Source organism: Maylandia zebra, linkage group LG19 (assembly GCF_041146795.1).
Source record: "Maylandia zebra isolate NMK-2024a linkage group LG19, Mzebra_GT3a, whole genome shotgun sequence".
In the NCBI taxonomy this organism is placed as follows: Eukaryota; Metazoa; Chordata; class Actinopteri; order Cichliformes; family Cichlidae; genus Maylandia; species Maylandia zebra.
In genome coordinates, this window is record NC_135185.1 from 30,513,588 (window position 1) to 30,535,112 (window position 21,525).

General features: G+C 43.2%; 2 protein-coding genes across 6 annotated transcripts in view; one reads left to right on the forward strand and one right to left on the reverse strand.

Moving 5' to 3' along the window:
* Nucleotides 1-11,711, forward strand: part of fsip1 (fibrous sheath interacting protein 1) — a 32,828-nt gene extending 21,117 nt beyond the window's left edge. For 3 of the 5 annotated variants that reach the window (XM_004540756.3, XM_004540755.3, XM_076877341.1), the window contains 2 exons: nt 143-295; nt 10,082-11,711. In XM_004540756.3, the coding sequence (XP_004540813.2) occupies nt 143-295; nt 10,082-10,186 (258 nt within the window). In that variant the 3' untranslated portion in view covers nt 10,187-11,711. Of the gene's footprint in view, nt 1-142; nt 296-10,081 lie in introns of those variants that run through there. The other 2 variants (XR_190926.3, XM_004540757.3) reach the window with 2 other exon arrangements.
* Nucleotides 11,712-12,918: 1,207 nt separating this feature from the next.
* Nucleotides 12,919-21,123, reverse strand: thbs1a (thrombospondin 1a). The gene is made up of 22 exons (XM_004540761.4): nt 20,970-21,123; nt 20,785-20,868; nt 19,960-20,519; nt 19,774-19,852; nt 19,600-19,689; nt 19,406-19,515; nt 18,953-19,072; nt 18,461-18,557; nt 18,178-18,351; nt 17,912-18,088; nt 17,657-17,830; nt 17,289-17,569; nt 16,972-17,190; nt 16,756-16,863; nt 16,187-16,346; nt 15,975-16,093; nt 15,442-15,676; nt 15,104-15,331; nt 14,745-15,016; nt 14,552-14,649; nt 14,311-14,450; nt 12,919-14,222 (listed from the first exon to the last, which is right to left on the reverse strand). Exons 2-22 carry the CDS (start codon nt 20,846-20,848, stop codon nt 14,215-14,217), a joined length of 3,513 nt encoding a protein of 1,170 aa, XP_004540818.2. The 5' UTR covers nt 20,849-20,868; nt 20,970-21,123; the 3' UTR covers nt 12,919-14,214.
* Between the last annotated feature and the right edge of the window lie 402 nt (nt 21,124-21,525).

Consider the following 21,525-nt stretch of genomic DNA (forward strand, 5'->3'; position numbering starts at 1 on the left):
GTGAACTGCTATGTGCTTTTATCACCATTTAAATGCTTCCAAGTGACAGCCAGAAGCCACGAGCACAACTCTAGGAGAGCACCCACGGGAGATGAGGTGTTTCTTCCCCCCGTGAGAACCTCTCGTGTCTGTTGTGTATCAGGGCCTTGGCTCGGAGGTTAGTTGGAAGTGCGATGGGGACCCGCAGCCAGGAGAGAAGGTCCTGCAGGATATAAAGGAGAGGAGAGGGCAGGAGAGGCGGCTCCAAGAGATCCAACGGCAGCTGGAGCTCCTGGGTCAAAGCCAAGAGATGACTGTGAGTTCAAAGCAGCTACACACTCACGAGAAAACACATGCTCATGCGCACCCAAATACTTGCATACACACAATATGACTGTGTTGTGTGCATTATAATGCTCCACAGCGCTCATCTGTAGACACGTGTGTAACAAATTATTACAAGCATACAGCTCATTCTCCGTCATTCTTAGAGTGAGAAGATGAAATCACATGCAACATTCGTGTCTCTGCAGACCCATAATTTTTCCTCTTTTTCCCTCATTTCACTTCTCTCTCTTTTCAGTTTACAGTCTCATGTCTGGTTTATACCGATGAGCTAAAGTTCGCCCTCTGCTTCTCTTGATGCATGGTTTTGATCAGAAGGCCAGGATGGTCATTTTCTCCACTGATAGCCTTTTTGTCCTCCTCCACGTTTAATTGCTTTCTCGCGATCTTTGCCAAGATTCAGTGTCTTCGCTCCACAGTGTTCCCTAGAAACCATTGAGCACCGTCTGATCTTAGGAGTCTGCAGAGTTACAACCAGAGGACTGTCACTAAAGGCACAATGCAAGAATGTTCCAAGAACAAAGGTGGACGGGCCTGATTTCTGCTCTCTCTGGCTCTTATGACTTTAAATTTTCTGTTAGATAAAAGGAAAACATCAGGGTTAATACATTTATTTGTTAGACTTTGTTGGTGTTAAAAGGGAAGCTCCTGCTGCTGTTTATGGAATTCTTTTCATCAGTTCTCACACTGATGAATCACAGCGTGATGTATATTCAGTATGCCTAATTCAAACATAAAAGATGGGCATTTCTCTGACAAATAGTGAGGTAATAAAACCACCGAGCGGCAGCCACACCCTTACATCACACGGCATCACGCCATGCAACTGAGGCCTATTCCTGGCCTAATTAAGGAGAGACAAGTGGAATTTTGTTGCTAATTAAGCCGAGCTCCATTCGAGGAAAACCGTTCTTTCATCGTGATTCCAAAACATCAAATCCACCAGTCCCTTAACTACTGGTGCTGCAACACACTCTTTGCGTTTGACCATGTGTCACTGCATTTTTATATAGTGTGACTAAATGAGTGAACCCAGCGAGTGACTTCAATGTAAACAGCAGCCTCACGGTGTATATATTTTTAGTGCCACGGGCCTTGTTTTGTGGCTAGAAAAAGATTTATTTGTACAGATTTTGTCTGGGAGGGCATACTTAACCAGTCTCACACAGCTGCAGTATACTCATAAAGTTGATTTGTATAACATACATAACTCAGAGACTCTCACAAGACTTTTGGGCCTCCACGTTGGGTGACAGCCGTCCCCAGAGGGATAATGTTATGCATATATCCCAAGATCCCATTCTTGTGAAGACAGAATGCCGTGAATGCCTTCGGGACAAATATTCACTTGAGCACTGTAATGATTTCAATAGATCTGTGTGTATACTCATGTATATATCTTTCTACGTAGCACTCATAATTCTTATTCTCATGTATATATCTCATGTATATCTCATGCACATATCTTTCTTTCTACATAGCACTTTAATTCTTATTGTCTGCACTGAAGCACCGCAGCAATTTCCTAATGTTGTAAACCTCAACATCTGGCAATAAACCCATTCTGATTCTGATTCTGATTCTGAAGCCATAGAACCAAAGGCTGTATTTCCAGTTACACCGACTGTCTGCTAGCTATGCAGTGTTTCTGTGTAGTTTTCTATTGGATTAAAAGTGTGATAAGAAGAAATTTATCCATCCATACATCCATCTGTTTTCTTCTGCTTATCCAATTCAGGGTTGTGGGTGAGACTGGAGTCTAAACCAGCAGCCATACATCCTGGACAGGTGGCCAATTTCTCACAGGGCCAGCACAGAAACAGACAACCATTTACATTTATAGCAAAGGAATCACCAGTTAACCTAAACCCTCTAACCTCAACTAACCTCTTCCTCTAACCTGGGGAGAGCCCACACAGACACGGGGAGAGCATGCAATCCAAACAGAAAGGCTTTGACCTTCTTGCTGTGAGGCAACCACTACGCTTCTTACCTTGTTGGTGCAAAAATATTATTTTATGCCTGTCGAACTGTGTTATCTTTGGCATTTTTCATAGACTCGACTAAGGAAAGGAGAACAAATAATATGCTTTTGCAACAGGTTGCTAGTAACAAAGTGCCTAAAGATACAAATGGGTTTCTCTGTTATGTGTAAACACAACAGTGGTTCATCCCTTGGGTCGAGTGCCTTTTTTATGCTTGAGTGATTCATATGTCAGTGTTAAGTGGCTTAAAAAACATGTATGTAAAAAAAGTAAAATGGTACAAGGACTGGACTGAAAATGAGAGAAGAAAAGAAAAACTTCAGAGAGTCTGGTGAACCACTGCTTAAGAGCACTTTTAAAAAAAATTCCTTGTCATGGTCCTGGGCCATGTGGGCCCAGTATTCTTAGTTTCTTGTATTTTTGTATTTCGTTCCTTATTTAGGTCATGTTTCCTGAGTTGTCCTGTTATGTTGTTCCTTATTTGACTTCCCCTTGTGACTTTTATCCCCTGTGTGCCCCTCTATGTATCTGTGAGCCCTCATCTCCCCTCCTTGTGTTTCATTCCATGTTTCCCCAGCCCACTATGCCCGTGCTCTCTCTCTCCTCCTGTTTGCACCTCTGTGTACTTCCTGTTTTACTTTGACAGTCTCCCGTCAGTGTTGTTTACTCCTGCCTTGTCTTGTTATGTTTATATGTGTCAGCTGTGTTCCCATGTGTGGCCACTTCCCCTGATCATCCCTCTTGTGTATTTAGTCTCTGTGTTTCATGTAGTCTGTGTCGCGTCGTCTGTGTTACCACTCCCGGTGTTCCGTATCTCCAGCCATAGCTTTTCCTTAGTTTATGTCCAGTTTAGGTTTCTGTTTAACTATTACTCTTATGCTGCCCTCACTCTGTTTTGTTCCTTTCATCAGCCAGAATAAAAGGCTCGCTTTTGTTTAACTCCACTCCTGCATCCTCGCTTGTGTTCGCTCCTGGGTCCACCACACACATTTCCGCACGGTCTGCCTCCGCAGACCGTGACATTCCTGTTATTGAGTTTGACCAAATTCAAGTGTGTGATTAAAGGAGAAGTTAGGAAGGTGAAGTATTAGGTTTTTCGTAGCTATTTATTTAAACATGCTTGAAATACGGTAAAACAAAGATATCTTAAAATAGCAGATTTGACGAGGTTAACAAGCCTATTTTTCTGAAGAAACTGTGTGATGCTCGACAGTTGATCTGGTGCTCGTTTTCCTGCAGCCTGTTTTGGCTGCCTTCCTAAATCTACAGCAAAAGGAAGGACAATCTCAGCATTTACTGTAAAACAGGATAGTTCCAGCCCAACGGTCTTGTTTTAATCAGGCCAACACTATCAGTCATACTTCCTCACTTACAGCAGTTTGTTATTACCTCATTATTTCTAGCATTTATCGGAACAGCAGTCTAGGTTAAAAAAAAATTTATAAATTGACTTATCTGGATCTGAATCTCAAAATCAATTATCTGTCTCTATGCATGCTTCACCACTTTCCTCGCTTCACTGCATCCACAGCTGATGGCTGTTAGCTGCTAGCTTATCTCCCTCATCGGCTCTGCTTTGTCACCGTATGATCTTTGGAAAGGGCTCAATTTGAGAAAAGTCTCTTCCCCACTGGTCTCAGGTTTTTCAGTGTCACTATGATCTCTCCTATCTCCTGTACATGCTCTATAACTCAACTTCAAATATACAAATTCAAATTTAGGAGGTGACACCGCTTTTGGATATATTTGCGGAAACAGCTCCTAAGCTTCAAGCCTCGGGACAGACCATGGCAGACGCTGTTTGAAATATGGATGCAATATAGGTTTAATGACACGGGGCACGTCTGAGCCTGCCTAGCCTCCTAAATATTGAAGTTATGATTGGTGATTAAGTAATTTTGAACTTTTACAACATGTGTCATTTGGGAGGATATGTAATATGTTAGCAAGCTCAGAAACTGAAAGATACTTTTAGCAGCAGCTCTCATGTGCACAGAGATGTTTGTCCCACATTAAACATAGGAACATTGTCTAGCTAGCGTTAGCCGTCTCAGGCAGTCAGCACTCCTGACCGCTGCACTTTAACCTGTGATTCAAACTATGGAAGTATACAGTAAAGAAAAGCCAGAGTCTTTTTTTCCCAATTACACAGTGTCATTGTTAAGTATGCAATCCAAAGCTCTCAACTTTAAATCTGTCAGATTTGAACCTTTTGCTGCTGCAACCTCTTCTGCTTCTGTTCAGGCTCTGCAAAGGAGACTAGGATGAACAAAACAATTGACACATGGCTCTTAGAGTTAAAACCAAAGACTATTTTATGTTGATATAGCTGTTAGAGTTGAAGCAGAGGCTCTTTGGGTATTTAGGAGAGTTACTATGCATTTAAAAAAAATGTTAAAATATATATTATCTGCTATTTGACATGACATATAATGTTGGTGCTATGCTACTGTATAGCAGAATGGGAGTGCAATAATTAAGTTATTGCACTCCCATTCATTCTAAGTTCTTCTTTCTCCCGGAGGAGTAACATCTGGGTCTGTGGACTATAGAGCTCAGGTATGCAACTGAAGTCGGTGACCCTGAAAGCTGAGCGGCCCACACTTGTGCTCAAACCTGGTCTTGCATCCTGTGTGTACGAAGCGCAGGATGAGCTGTGGTAGAGGTGGTAGTCCTCTGCAGAATGTAGCTGGAGGGCTCCACATCTCTGTCTTTGCCAGATTTATCTCCCTGTGGAAAGCTGATCATGCTCTGAGAGTGGCGGAGAGTTCTGATCTTTCAGGTCAAGAAGTTCACTCGCCTTGCCATTGTTTGCTGGTGGAAGAACTGGATTCACTTTAAAATAAAAACTATTTAATGACCCCGGTGACAATAAAACAGAAACTGTCAAAGGCCTGTAACTTGACAAACTCAAGATTTTCCACTTCCACCTTGGATTTCACATGTTTATTACAGAGAATCATGGTTGGGATTGCCAGCTTAAGGCTTTGCAGCATACACAGCTCTTCTCTTCACTGTAGATTGCGTATGTGAGATGCTTGTATGTACGCGACCCAAAGCCACCCAGAAACAAAGTTTTTATCTATTCCTGCTTACTCATTCACTTCCCTTCAGAATCGCTCTGATAGTGAATTCTGCGTTCATGAGCTGTCATGTAAGCCCAGCATTGTTGTTCCTGTCTCACTGATAACCCAGTGGAACAAGGAGATGCTCCCTGGAAGCACCTTAATCAATTTTATCAAACATTTTCTTTGGAAAGCTTTCCTGTAATCCCAGCAGTTTTCTGTGCTGTTTACCAAAATTCATGTGTTCCCTGCTGCTAGGAAACCGAAACCTTCCACCAAGAAGAAATGAAGGACCTTTTTTTTTTTTTGCCTGTCCCATTTGGTTCATTAGCCGTCAGAATTGTTGTCTGAAGACCAACAAGGATACCCAATGGATTTATTTTGCCAAATGGATCATTGTGGCATTGCCGTATTGGTCCATTTGATCGACCTTTGTTTTTATTATTTATTTTATTTTATTTTCAGATGTTACAGACGGGACAGACATGAGTGAGGGATAGGAAAGGGAGAAAGAAAGAGGAAGGAAAGGAAAAACAGAAGGGGAGAGGGACAGTGAGAAGGGGGGGGGAGAATCTCCTGGATCAGCTGTTGAGAGAAAAAGAAGAGAAACAAGCAAAAAAAACCAAAGCAACATATTAAACACAACACCATCACATTAATAGAATAGAATAGAATAGAATAGAATTCAACTTTATTGTCATTGCACATGCACAGGTACAGGGCAACGAAATGCAGTTTGCATCCATCCAGAAGTGCTTTAGTGATATAGATATATTACAATATATATTAGCAATAATATAGATATGTGAGTATATTACAGAAATGGGTCTATTATGGTATGTTATAATGTACACGGTATGAAGTATGTTGTGAATATTCTATAACTATAAGTATGTACAGGCTGTAGTGAGTACAAGTTATGTACAGGATATGAACAGGATATAAATATGAAAAACTATACAGAATATGAAATAAATAACTTTACAGAATCGAGCTAAGTGTAAACAGCAGTAAATACTAAATATTCAATGTTGTTGTGCAGCACGCAGGACCGACAGCGCACAATGTGCTTTGAATTAGCAGCCAAGAAAGGTGTAATTTAAGTCTACGAACAGTGAACACCCGTGTGAAGGACCTTAAATGGCTGTGTAGCAGCACGAAAGCACATATCAGTCACCCACAGACACCCCTGGCCTCCTCAAGTACCGAGGTCATCGGAGGTCAACCACTTTTAAAGAGTTGTAGCATTTTGTCAAAGCAGTAGAAAGAACATTCTTTCTTCCTTCTTTCCTTTCCTCTCCTCTCTGTTGGAAAGTCTAACCTGTTCCCATCTCCAAGACGGCTGGTATCAGTTAGAGGCATTTCAGACCATTAAGACTCCAGCCAGTGGGGCACTTTTTATTGCCCCATTCATGTACACAGAAAATAATGACAAGCCTCTAATTGACTTGTAATTTTTTTCTTCTGCCATTTGTCTCAAGTTGCAGGAATTACTCACTTACGTTCAGAAAAATGTACGTCTCCTTTCCTTAACAAACTTTTTCTGTGGCCGAGGTGTCAGTTGTTACATAAGAATATATATAATATATATGTGGGGCAGGGATAGCTCAGTAGGTAAAGTGGTCGCCCCATGATCGGAAGGTCGGCGGTTCGAATCCACCTAACGGCTACCCTGAGGTACCCCTGAGCAAGGTACCGTCCCTACACACTGCTCCCCGGGCGCCTGCTTAGTGGGCTGCCCACTGCTTCACTGAGTGAATGGGTCAAATGCAGAGAAAAAACAAGTAATTTCCCCATGGGGATCAATAAAGTATCCATTATTATTATTATTATTATAAAGAATAGCTAAGCGGCTGTAGAATGGATAGACATTTATTTAAACTCTATGTTTTTGTGCATACTCTATATTTATTTACGTTTTTTGTTTGTTTGTTTTTTTCGAACTTGCTCTTTTATTGTTTCATTTGCGCCATGTAGAAGCAGAGGTCAAGTCCACAGCTACATGAATGTTGAAGGGTCAAGATAATGAACCGCTCCAGGGGGGCACTGTGGGGCGTTTGTGTCTGTGGTGCCTGTGTGCTCCTGTCTATTGGTAAATGATGACATGTCTGGATAATTGTGAGGGTAAAGATGAATAACACCACCCAACCTGCAATGACCTAAAGGGTATGATTACATTCTGGAGGACTTTGAACATGGACGGGATTGTGTGGTAATGTCTTGTCAGCCCACTGACAATGGGGTGTAGAGGTCTGCATTCCCGCGGCTGTCCCGCGGGAGCCGCGGGACCCGACCAGATTTCTTGCGGCGCGGGAATAAATTTCCAAATAAAATGCGGTAGCGGTCGGTAACTCTGGTGTAATTTGAACGGGAGCGGGCGGTCTGAAAATATAGCGTGCCCGACATTTTTTCGGAACAGCATATCTGTGATTTCCTCATTCTAATTGAGCACTGGTACAGCCAGTGCTCACGCCTGTTACACGCACTGAGCGCATGGATCAGTGCTTTTTGCAGTAGGCCACAATGCTGTATTCGTTTTTATTTATTTTATTTTTGCAACACGTTTTCCATGTTAAAAGATAAATGTTGCATGTTGACAGATAAATGCATCTTGTTTAAGAAAAATAAATACAATCATTGCACAACCTGCAGTTTTATCTGTTATCTCTATTTTTTGGTGGTACCCCATTTAAATGTGAGATTTTGGAAACCAGATCTAAATTTAGCGGGAACGGTCGGGTCGGGTAGAAAATTATTCTAAGCGGGCAGCGGGTGAACAAAGACTGAATATACAGCGGGAGCGGTCGGGTGCGGTACAAAACCTTGCGGGAGCGGGCGGGAGCGGGACTAAAAAAACATTCCCGCGCAGACCTCTAATGGGGTGGAGCGTTTCAGTGGGTGGTCAGGTCAGCATATGAATGGTACTAGCTAAAGGGGGTAGATGAGACACGGGAATTACTCTGTGCGGTGTGAGGAAGAGGTGAAAAGAATTGCATTGCTTAATATCTTCTTAGGTCACTGTTGTTGCTTTTGGTTTCTAAAATCTATTGTTTTGGACGTCAGTCAGGCATTATGACCACCTGTATAATGTTGTGCTTGTCCCCCTTTTGCTGCCAAAACAGCCCTGACCTGTCGAGGCATGGACTGCACTAGACCCCTGAAGGTGTGCTGTGGTATCTGGCACCAAGATGTTAGCACTTTAAGTCCTGTAAGTTGCAAGGTGGGGTCTCCATTGATTGCGCTTCTTATACCAGCCCATCACACGGATGCTCAATTGGATTGAGATTTGGGGAATTTGGAGGCCAAATCAACACCATAGACTCATTGTTGTGCACCCTGTGGCAGGGTGTATGATCCTGCTGAAAGAGGCCACAGCTATCAGGGTTTCCATGAAAGTGTGTACATGGTCTGCTTAGGTAGGTAGTCCGTGTTAAAGTAACATCTAGATGGACTTTGTCCAAAGCATTGGGGGTTTTGGCAGTCGTAATGTGTCTGGGACTCTTTCTATCAGAGCCTGTATTACATTTTTGGCAATGTGAGCACCTTATGCCTTCATCAGTGAGCCTTGGCCACCCATGACACTACGGTTCCTTCCTCGGACCACCCTACAAAGAGCTGCAGTTTTGGAGATGCCGTCTAACCATCACAATTTAGTCCATGTTAAAGTCATTCAAATCCTCACACTTGCCCATTTTTCTGCTTCTAGCACACTAACTTTGAGGACAACATGTTCACTTACTCCCTAAAATGTCAGTGTTGTATTGTTTTGCTGATCAAAAGTAGGAGGGGGAAAGATCAGTTAATACTAACTAAAGACTGTGATTGAGATTAGGGACAGAATATCTGGATCGCATCCTTACTTCAAGGCCAGGGACATTCATTTCACTTAGGGCTGACAGCTAAAAACACGAGCGCAGAGAGAATGATGACAGCGATTTCTGTTCAACTCAGAGATTTAACGTTGTCTCTTCTTGACACTTTCTTGGCACGGTGCTCGTGTCACGGAAGGTAATGAGTCGATAATATTGGAACAAATTGACTGTTGAGTTGCAGCTGTTTAAACAAAGTGCAGAGTCCTTACACCGTGAACTTGCGCTTGTCTATGAGCACACGTGCGTAGGTAAATTAGTTACGGTCGCCAGGAATTCAGACTTTGCATATAGCGCCAAATGACGCGTCATTCCCAGGAATAGATTTTGATGTTTATTTAACTTTCAAGCCCTTTTCCTCATAACCTAGTTTTCTTTCATCCTTGAACTCACTCGCTGTCCCAGGCTGCCTGTGAGGAGTCTGGCTTATGCGTAGAAAAACAAAACTAGCATCCAAGTGGAAGTGTTTTTCCCACACACCTTCCAACAAAGCAGAGCGGTGCAGTACATTATTATGAAGTGCCACTGTTGTGTGAGGTCATGTATTAATACAGCACTTTGTCTGGACTTGTCAGAAACTAAGCTTTAGACCCAGTAAAATTTGTTTGGAAGAAATGCAGGAATGATGTCAGCAGTTGGTCACTTTTTATAATATTCGGCAGACGTGACCTGGAAACAGTTACATATCTACACATCCGCACCGTAGGCCTGCATGTGGAACGAATCTGCAAATACACACATATTGTTGTGTCTGTTTAATTGATTTTGAAACTCTAAATTCACACAAGCATCACTGAAATCTTACATCAGTTGGTGGGTTTTTTTTTTTTTTTTGCAGAATGAGTCTCCGGACCTGACGGACGAACAGTTACTTTGCCTGATGGATGGATGTGAGCTGGCAAAAAGTTGGAGCCAGGACCTTGAAATGAATGACTCAACATAAAGACCTGAAAAAATGATTTGACTGCTACCAGACGGGATCATTTCTGGGACTTATTAATGATTTTATGTGGTTAGACTTTGGCATTAGATCTCTGATGATAGAACAGTCTCTTCATTTATAGACTTACAAAATTAAAGCTACCTAGGGGAAGTCGTGTGCGCTTGTTTGTGATATTAAGACATCCCTGGCCTGTGAGGATGAGGACGCTGGGCTTCTGGGGTGTCTTGAAATGACACTTCTAAGGTTTGGGCTTGTTGCAGCAGAACACATGGATGCTTGATGGGATTAAGTGCAGGGAGTTTGAAGATCGGGTCAATGCCTTGGGCTCTTGGTCATATTCCTTGATGTGTTCTCGAGCATTGTTTTGCATTGTTGCAGGGTGCACTGTCCTGCTGGCGCAAGGTGGTGCCGACCATCAGTGCAAGTTTCCACGAAAAGTGGGATACCTTTCATGGAAAATCCAGAGATTTTAAATGTTGTCTTGTAATGAAGTCTTCAATGATATCCACATCTCCTGTCCATTGTTTTAATATTGCAGCTGATCAGTGTATAGCAGCATAAACTGATGGATATTTTATATTCAATGTGTTAAAAGTGGAAAAATTATAGTCATCAAATTTGGTTACTTTAGGATGGGAACTGTTTTGTTTTTTTTGTTTGGGTTTTTTTAATCCTAATTGGTCTGCATGTTTTGAACATGTAGCTCGATTATAACACTGCTTCTGTTTGTGTTTATATGTCTGCATGAGGAAACAGAGCAGCAGGGCCATGCTTTCTATTAACCAAAGTATCATAGATCAGAACAGAAAATTGCTGTCATTAAATCTAATAACCGGGTGCTGTAGCCGCAGAATGTTCTAATGCACACATAAACATCAGCTTATAGCAGCGTGTCTGTGGGGGTGAACTCTGAGCGCTGCCGTGCATTAAAGCTTTTTCCGACAAAATATAGAACGTCTGTGTTAGTAATGTGTGGTCAGACATCCAGCGTTGCTGCTAATGAGAAGGGAGGATGTGTGCTCTACGGTGGTGATAGTCGGCTGTAGCTCAGCTCCAAGCATTCCGCTCATTCCTGGCTCTGTAGGTGATCTCCTCCAGAGCGGATGGGTTAGCGAGATCCTCTGAAATGGGACCCTGTGTGACCTCTTTCGAGCTCAGTTGTCATTTACATAAGTGGTTCACCCTGACAAAAGATTGGCAGCTTTAAGAATGACGAGTTTTGGTTTGTTTGAGAGACCTCTGGAAGCCCTTGACGTTGTTCCTTTTTTGCTCCGTGCATGCAAAATCTTAGGAGCTAATCCACACCCGGTTCAACCTCAGCCCAGAGGCCCTGCCTTTTTACTCCCCTTGCACTGGACACCTATAGGCCTGTTCATCTCACTCTTCACCTTACCCCCGCATTCTGACCTCGTCTAAACGGCAGGAATTATCTCACATTCCTCTACACTGGAATCAGCCAGGTGAACCTCCAAGGACACTTTCCAAACACGGTGAACTCTGCGTCACTGTTTTCTTTTCTAACTGATGGGACTAGATTAAAACTGTCTATTTTAAACTTTTATTTGTCATACATGTGCAACTCATGTCATTAATCACAGCATATGTAGCGTATTTGTCTCCTGTACACAAATAATGTGTGCGTAACTGAAACAGTATATTTTCAGAAGAGTAAGATAAACTGCTCATTTAGGGTAATGGAAAAACACTGAGCTCATTATGGCAAGAATGAGGTCAGTGCTAATGTAAAGAGACCTGCGGCACACTGAGAAAGTCTGGGTTTTCTGGCGGGACCCTCACTGGCGCACATTCCAGCTCTTTCTGACCCCAAGAAAGATTTAAATTAGCAGTCATATTTCAGTTTGCAGTTATATACTGCTGCGGTGTCTTACAGCACAGCAGCTAGCAAGCTATAGAGCTGGTCTGTGGATAGGAAGTCATCTTGACTTTTGACAGGTTATATTTAGATGTTTTTTATGAAAAGTATGGAATTTCATTGCAAGTTCTTAATGGCAAAAGTGGCACACAGCCATAACTTAGCTCCATATTCCTTAAAGTTAGCACCTTTATTACTCTGCAGGGCTAAATTCCTTATGTCTACCTGTCCAGTGGTAGTGAAGCAATGCGATGTGTGGCCATATCTGTGTCGATGTGCTGCTTAACAAGGTTATATTTCATGTTGAGTTTTGCTGCTGTTGACTCCCAAGGATACTCCCTTTCTCAGAGGATTCACAAGACCCAGCTAATGGATTCCAGTTGTTTGACACAGCGTGACTTGGCTCTCTTTGCTTTTCTAAGAAGACCTTAGTTGAATTAGATATGAATGTCAAAAATCACAGCGACAGACGCTTGGGTTATCAAGTATTTAACTGTTTGTTTTCCCAAAAAGACACCAAGAACCTTTGGAACTTTTTTCTAGAGAGTTTAATGTTCACTTTACATAGTAAAATAACAAGTAGGAGTAAAAAACAGCACTTTGGGTAAAAACTATGGGACAAATGTTTATAGAAAAGCTTCACTAATATTAAAAAAAAGACATACAAAAACCAAAATGACAAAGACATCCTCGTGTCAGTGTGCAAATAAGTTTATACAGACAGAAACGCTTCCATATGAGGCTACGCTTCTAGATAAATTATTTAAATAGCATACATCTACACAAAATGAAATACCCTCAACATAAAACAAACAGAATAATTTATCAAGACGCCACAAATACATATCGCAAAACACAGTCAAGGCAACATTTCTTTAATCCTTTACGTTCCCGTTTGGGCTTCTTTTGCTACAAAAATATCTTATATACAGCATATAAATGATAGTAAAAGTCTTGCTTTAAAGAAAAAAAGAGAAAAAATAGAAGCCAACCAATTTATACTCTGTTGATAAGACAAGGGATTCTCGTGTATTGCTGGTCTCAGCACAAAAAGAACTAATGAGGTAATATTTGTACATAAAGGGTTTCCTTTTTGTTTTCCATTGTCAGAAATTGTACACACAAGCTCAGGCACACCAGCCACGCACACTGCAGAAGTGGAATATTTAGAGATGGTGTTGTTGATGTTTTTTGTTTTGTGGTTTTGGTCTGAGGTTAATAACTCTTAATCTTTAGAGGATCCCGATTTCACGGGTTGCTGCTGACATTTAAAGGTGGAAAAATGAGCAACAATTAAAGCTATAAACAGTTACACTTACAATAATCTTAGGAAACAGACTGGCCCCTCACATATTAGTTATCCACGTTATATTTGCTCATAATTACTGTTCCAAAGCAGCGTGCCTGCCTTGGGGCCCTGTGCTGTCCTTAATATTGTGCTCTCCTTGTTTCTTCTAGTGCTCTTTTCCTGAGAAAACGAATATTTCGGGCCAGCCCTGCGCCTTGGATACACGCACGTGCCTTTAAAAAGGGGGCTGTCACAGGGAATTAAAATCAAATTTCGACTCGGTTATCTCAATAATTGCGCTCATCAGGTGGAACAAATGCCCAAACACACATAGCATTCACTCTCTTTGATAGTAACAGTCAGTCCATACTGTCCATTGTCCCTCAAGAGTTCCTTCAAAGGGTAATCTCACCCTCCAAACTTAACAAAGTTCTCCTACTGTTTTCTTCATACTGAAACAAGTATATCTGAGTCCACAGCAGATGCATATTAATACACAAAAATATCTTTTCTTAAAAAAACAAAAACGAACAGAAACACTCTTCCCTTTGGTCCCTCATCCACAGAGGAATACCGACAACAGTTCAGGTGTGCAAAGCAAGAAAATGTGGCCCTCTTTCAACGCAGATCAGAGCAAACAGAGTGAGAGAGCCAATCGTCTTCTGAGCAGAGCCGTGCTCAAAATTTGAGTTTGGTGCTGTGGTGCAGAATTTACTTTCATTTGGCTTAGACTCCTGAGGTCACCTCACGTTAGCTCGCTTGCTCTTCATACTTCCAACGCGTATTTCTCAAAGGAAGGGAGTTAAATAAGTCGATCCAGGTCTCGTTTCACACTGATACATTCTTCTAAAAGCCTCTGTGCTCCGATTATGTATCTGAAAGGAGTCGCAGATAGAAAGATGTTAGGAATAAAGTTTCAGGTAAGTGGTTTCAAATGCATCTAACCTTCAAATGTGTACTTACCTCTGCATTCGTATTTGAGGTCTGAGAAGTAAACCATCTCCTGAGAGAAGACATACAAGCCTAGCCGCCCACCGGCGTAGGTTTTGTCGTAGATGTTTCCGGAGTCAGCCATGATTCTCTTGCCTTCATACATGACCACTCTACAAAATAAAATACAGTCAGTGGAGCAGTGGAGAAGTTTTAAACTATGCAACTGAATGAAAGAGCTTTTTTTCTTCTTCTTCTGGGGTTTTGGTCTCACCTGATAAGTCCAGTCTTGGGTCTGTGGGTCAGATGCCATCTGTAGGCAGTGAAGTCTTTCCAGCCAATATTCTTGCGGTCGTGCCACAAAGTGCGCACCTAAAAGTTACAATTAGCAAAAGTTACAATGAGAAAAGTCTCAAACGTTTTCCTCAATTACGCCTCAAACTCTGAGTCAGTTCAGCTGTGCTCACCTGTCCTGGGGTGTCTCCGGTGTGCCACAGGGCGTTCCTCAGGTGCTCACCGGGCCCTGTGGTGGAGTTGACCACTTTGATTGACAAGCCGGAGTAGCCCTGAGCTCTTGTGGGTGTGTTGGACCAGTACGTCTGGGTGATCTGTTTCCACATCACTGTGTAGAAGCGCGAGCTGGATTGGTAGCCAAACACGAAACCAGCGTAGTCATCGTCTCTGTCCGTGTTGATGAAGAATGTTCCACTGAAGTCCACCGCGCTGAACTCATCATAACCTGAATTTTAAAAAAAGATGGGTTAGTATCAATTTGCTACCAGTTTGTGTTCATTGCAGAAAAAACGTCTGTCCGTATATTACATACCGACAGCAATGCCAGGGTCGCAGTTGACAGTCTGGACCAGCTCCTTGCCCTGATGCCGGACAACCCAGTTGGGGTCGATCTGGGAGGTACCTTTGGGGTCCAGAGGAACCATCTGGAATCTGCGGAAGTCGGTTTCACTGATGGCAAAGTTTTCCGGGCATACATCATAGATGTCCAAAACATTATCTTGATCAAAATCATCTTTGCACACATCACCACGTCCATCACCTGAGAGGAAAGTAAATACATTGGAAATCAAAAAAAATGCTCTACAACAAAGATTTAGAAAATCAAGGCACCAGCGTTTTACAGGACTGTTAACCGAGAGATGGACTTACCATCAGAGTCCAGCTGATCAGGGTTAAAGGCCAGTCTGCAGTTGTCTTTGTCATCTGGAATGCCGTCATTGTCATCATCGTGGTCGCAGGCATCACCCTTGCCATCCTTGTCGTGGTCTGCCTGGTTCGCATTCGGAATGTAGGGGCAGTTATCCAAGTTGTTCTGGTGACCGTCCTCGTCAATGTCCTGGTTGCTGTCGCACTTGTCTCCCACGCGATCCGAGTCAGAGTCGATCTGCAAAAGAGCAAAATTCCTTTTTGATGAGACCCTCGCACTCGCTTCACATAATTCCCTCCTCTGTTTTTCATCGGCCTCAGTATGAGAGGTGCTGCCCTGGTTGCAATTTTAAAAAGGAGACCCTTGTTTTCAGGTATGCAAGCAATGTCCCTCCAGACAAAGGAAGAGAAAAGAGAAGAGGGAGCACTGTGCTCGTTCTCTTTAGAGCTGTCACATTCCTCTCTTGATTAAAGCAGATGTGATTTAACCTTGTAAGTCCCCACAGCAGTGAAGTAGAAGTGAAAGATGATGTTACCTGATCAGGATTGTGCTCCAGAGGGCAGTTATCGCAGTGATCTCCAACGCCGTCCCTGTCGGTATCTCTCTGGTCCACGTTGTAGACATATGGGCAGTTGTCATTCTCATTCAGGATGCCTGTTGAGCAATTTTGATTTAATTTTTAGCCTTCAGAAACTGAATGCTTTTTTTGTTTCAAGATTAAAGCAAGAATATGGAGAAATAACTTACCATCACCATCAATGTCAACAGCGCAGGCATCACCCTCTCCGTTGTTGTCAGTGTCTGTTTGGTCAGTGTTGGCTACATATACACAGTTGTCACAGTTATCACCAACTTCATCCCTGTCTGCATCATCCTGGGAGGGGTTGTACACTCTTGGGCAGTTGTCCTAAATTAATGGAGAGATCACAGCTTAATTACTAAAATGGGTCACGACTCAGAGAAGTCATATTTATAGGAATAAAACTTTGCTCTTCCAGACTTTTTTCTTGCTTAAGCTGGAATGTGATATTCCACTGGTGATTTTTTTTTTTACCACTGCATATTTCTTGCCCAACTTTCCGAATCCACACTAAGAATTACGGGCAACAAGCCACGTTGTCCTCAATTCTGTTTTTTTTTTGCAGAAATTATATTACGCTACTCCTCTGCTTACTTACTTTCCACTTTGATTCTATGGTGAAAGCACATAAACACTTTGCATTTCTACCGCCCAGAGGAAGGATGGCTACAGCTGATTACTATGTCTGGTCTCCGAGGAAAGCGTGGCTAAAAAAGAAACTGCCGTGATTACTCACCCTATCATCGGGGATCCCATCATTGTCATCATCGTGGTCACATTCATCACCCAGGCCGTCTTTGTCATGATCTTCTTGGCCGGAGTTGGGAAGGTTGGGGCAGTTATCCTGTAAAGAGACAAAAGGAGAGGTTCAGGAGGCAATCATCACAATAATAGAGCGCACATGGATAATAACGGCCTTTGTGTATTTTTGTCCATGTGGGGTCTGGCGTACCTTCTTGCAGTGATAAGTGGCATTTTCCACACACGGCAGGTCAGTGTTGGGCCATCCATCCAGGTCGCTGTCCTCTCCGCAAATGCGTCCATTCCCGGCATATCCTGGCTTGCACTCACAGCGGAACATAGACTCGGAGAAGACACCCAAGTAGATGCAGTTTGCATTTTTATGGCAGTTGTGGCTTCCGTCCTTGCAAGGGTTGCGAGGAACGCAAACCTAAGGAAAATTACAGATGATTAAAAAACATGCAAGCTGCTAGTGAACCAGGCAACAACAACAACAGAAACAAAACAGATTTAAGTAATAATCCAAACCTGTTTTTTAGCAGTTGCCTCTGCCACACCTCTTCCAAACGGCTGAGGACCAGAGAAACGCGGGGGACAGGGAAGACAGTTGTAACCCGGCTCCGTGTTTTCGCAACGGTGGACTCCGTTATGAATATGGCAAGCATCGGGGACCTCTTTGCATTCGTCGATGTCTTTGCAGGTGATGCCGTTCCCTGTGTAGCCGGATGGACACCTGCCACACTTGAATGAGCCGTCTCGGAAGCTGGTGCACTTTGTGCCTGGGAAGCAGGGGCTGGAGAGACAGCCATCTGCAAAGACAAAGATTTCCTAACTTAAGAATGAGGCTATAAATTGTGCTGCAAGTTTACGTTAGGCTAATAGGCTCAGATGCTCACCAATAGGACACTCCTGTTTGTTGCAAATTTGAGATTCAGAAGCATCGCCGATACAGTCCTTTCCACCATATTTGGGGGCAGGGTCGGAACAGAGACGTTTACGGGTCTGAACGCCTCCTCCGCAGGTAACAGAGCAGATGTCCCAAGGTGACCAAGGTCCCCAGCCTCCATTGACTAAGGCGTACAAAAGAAATTAGTTTTTTTGTGCCCTGTATAATTATGCACTTTAGAATTCAATGGTGGCATTTGACTTACTAGGACAGGGCGACTTCCTGCAGACTTTGGTGTGACGTCCCTCTCCCTCGCAGTCCTTGCCGCCCATCTGGGGCGTGGGGGAGTTACAAAGGCGAATTTGAGTCATGACCCCCTCACCGCAGGTCACAGAGCAGGAAGACCAGGGTGACCAGTGGCTCCAGGCTCCATCCTGCTTGACTGTGAATGGACGTGTACGCCATTAATTCATCATGTTCTGGGAAAACGTACTGTAACAACGTCAGCGTTAAGAATGTTTGGCGACTTACAGCGTTTGTCACATTCTTGTGGGTAGCAGTCACGGGTCTGCACAGAGGTGCCCTCACACTTGCTGTTGATGCGGTCGCAGGAGCGGCCGCGCTGCTGGATGCCACGGCCGCAAGTCACAGAACACTGGGTCCACTCAGACCAGGCGGACCAGCCGTCTTCTGCGTAGTCGCTTGCTGTAAAGGGAGAGGAGGCATAAATGATTGGGCATGGGGGCTTGTTTCTTTGTTGGAAAGTCATCGAGGAAGAAAATCTGATTAAAGTCAGAAAAAATTAAAAACCTACGTGTTCCACAGCGAGGGCAGCACTCTCCGTCGGGCACGGTGGCATTAGCGCATGGGATCAGAGGGCAGGTGATTTTGCGACACACGGTCACAGATTTCTGGACAAAGGAAAACATTAATTAGTACAAGTATAATGAGTTAGCAGGAAGGGGAGAAAAAAACGAGGCTTTGCTGGTGCTATTCCAAGCCTAATTGATATATTTCACGACGGAGTGAACTTATCAGCGACATGACACTACTACTGTGTTGCTACAAGACATAATCCTCACTGAACACCCAACTCATTACACAACACGAGCACAATGCTGCCCCATGCTGCTCTCTTGATGCTTTCAGACAAAGTGTTGATAGCCTTCAGGCAGGAGCACGGTGATTATAAAGGCAGGTGATAATGTAAACCGGATTATGACTTTACTGCAGCGGGGACAGAGGAAGCTCGGCTATGGCTTTCCCCCGACCAATCCTGCATTCCAGCAGGTGTGATGATGCCTACCTGGCATGTGCACTCGGTGCAGCTATCGACGGTCCATTCATCTCTGTCCTGGTACTTGATGCCGTTGTGGATGCAAACTCCTTTGTGCAAATCCATATAAATTCTTCTGGATTCGCTTTCCTGGAGGGAAGGAGGTACAGAAAGGGGGTTAATTACTAAGGATGGAAAACTTTCACTTTGCCAAGGTTCCAGTACAAATGAATCACTGACCAATGCCGTGATTAAGACATCGCTTGAATTTAGCGAAGCAGTGCAAATGCCGCTGACAGCCAAACATATTTGTGTATTCACATGGGTCTCATTAAGGACTTGGCTGGGGACAAGCCATTACAGCGACAAGTGGTTACGCACTGGGAATGCATTAAGTGGAAGCAGAGGAGGAGAGGGAGCGGAGAGGGAAAAGAGGGAGTGAATTATGACAAAGAGAAGATCCTAATTGCCTTTTGCACTTACCAGTCTTTGGAGGTTATTTGACAGCTGTCTAACAACCTTATTGAGTCCATTGAGCTCGTTAAACATGTTGGCAATGTCTTCACAGGAGAAGCCGCAGACGGACTGCAGATCTGGATGTCGGAAGGAGGAGTTCATTGAATTATCTCCACTTTTAAATGTACAAGATTTGATTTATTACAGAAGACAGGTGTTACCTTTGGCTTTGTGACCAGTGTAATCGGTCCTAATGGCAGGGCTTGAGCCATTGACTGGGATATCCAAGGTCATGACATCAGTTATAGCAGCTTCAGGAGAGAAGAGGGGAGAAGTCTAAGTCTAATCGTATGCACACTATACTGATGTTTTATTTATGCAGTTTTAAGACTTACCTCCAGTTTGGCATCCTTTATTTCTCAGTATAGCATCCAGAGTTGTACCAAAGACAAAGCGCACATTCTGGAGTACTCCCTGAAATAAGAAATCATAAATATTTAAAGACACAATATAGTGCATTAAATGGTATTTTGGTTTATCATTACTGTTACTGGGTTCTTCCAAAATAAAGCACATCTTACGTAAAATTTGTCCTTTAGAGCTCCCTTCCCGATCCTGAGTCTGGCTGTGTCTGCCACCTCCTGGGAGAGCACTTTCTGGATTGGCACTTCCAACTCTGAGTGTTTGAACCCTTCACAGCCGACGAAAAGTTGCGCCTGGTCATCCTGAACGAACAGGGTGATGTTCTTCCATTGCCCGGTGGCCAAATCGACCTCATCGATAGATACGACCTGCTGCTGGTCAACGGTGGAGTACACCAAATCCAGCGTGTTCGCCTTCCCGTTGGAAATAATCTCGAAGATGGGCCCGGATCCGTCGGTTTTTTCAACAGTTAAAAGGCTGCCTCTGGTTTTTTTGAACTGCTTCAGGTTGACCAGGAGAAGGAAGCCTCGCTCTGTTTGGATGGAGTCGAGGAGGTCCCTGAAGGAGCTGTCGGGGACGGGGGGGATCAGGCTCGCGTTCAGGACCTTGTACGCTAGGCTGTTTGGGTCTTGGCCTTTGACCGTACTCACGCCATGGTGTCTCTTATTTACCCGGGCCAAATCAAATAAGTCATACACACTGTTATCATCCCGACTCTCTGCGGTCAAAGAAAAGAAAAGCAGCATTTACTTTTTTTTTCTCCTCGTTGTGTCTCATAACAGCTCACAGAAAACAAAGAAAACCACAAAAGAAACAGGCTATAACACGATAACGTTACGTGTAAAAACAACAACCAAAAAACACGTAAATGCATCAATTTTATCTTTAATGAATTAGCTGAAAACCACTTTCAATTTCCCTGCAGTTTTAATATGAAACAAAAGGTTTAAAAACTTAACAACAGGAAGTTTTTCCATTCTCACCTGCCAGCCGTGCGCCCTCACAACTCCAAAGCATCAAGAGCAAAGAGATGCCACACAGCATCATCTCGAAACCTCAAGTGAACCCTATCGCAACCAAAGAATAACAAACAGTTACTGAACACATCCGGACAAGATCCTGTGCATTAATAAAATATCAAATAATCGTCTAAAAATGATTTACAAACCTTAAAAAAGAAAAAATACCGCTGGAAGCTGGATAAAGAGGAAGAAAAAAAGTCCTTTATTTATCCTGTTCTCCTCGTTCAGCTCTAACAGAAGCTCAGCAGATAGTAAAATCTCTTTGAGCTCCCGTTTATTTTGATGCTTCCACTTATTCTACTGACCTATCCAGTGGATATAAGCGCTATTTAACCAGTTTAAGCACATTCCTGAATCCACTCTGGACCAATCGGAAGAGAGAGGGACGGACTTATTTTGTTACCTCACAGCCAGTCAGAGGAATATCCGACACACACACACACACACACGGAGGAGGGAAAAATGCATTCCTGAGCAGAATTTCCATCATCGGACAAGTATTTCATCCACGCGCTCAAGCCAAGACTTGGCCGCTTCCGGTCGAATAAAAGTAATTATCAAATAGTCTTAATTTCATTTAAATACCATTTCGGGCGGGAAAAGTATATATTAATTTGACTGAATATGATTCAAAGGGCAATAATCTTTCTAGACTGGTAATACAAAACCAGCTATGAATGGATTTAAAAGCCATATAAAACA

Bases quoted from the DNA above. Each gene is read 5' to 3' on its own strand.
- thbs1a (XM_004540761.4), bottom strand. From the start codon at position 20,848: ATGATGCTGTGTGGCATCTCTTTGCTCTTGATGCTTTGGAGTTGTGAG. The intron at 18,558-18,952 runs GTAGGCATCATC...TCCTTTGTCCAG, and splicing joins GCACCGAGTGCACATGCCAG to AAATCTGTGACCGTGTGTCG. The intron at 18,352-18,460 runs GTAGGTTTTTAA...CTCCCTTTACAG, and splicing joins CTGCCCTCGCTGTGGAACAC to CAAGCGACTACGCAGAAGAC.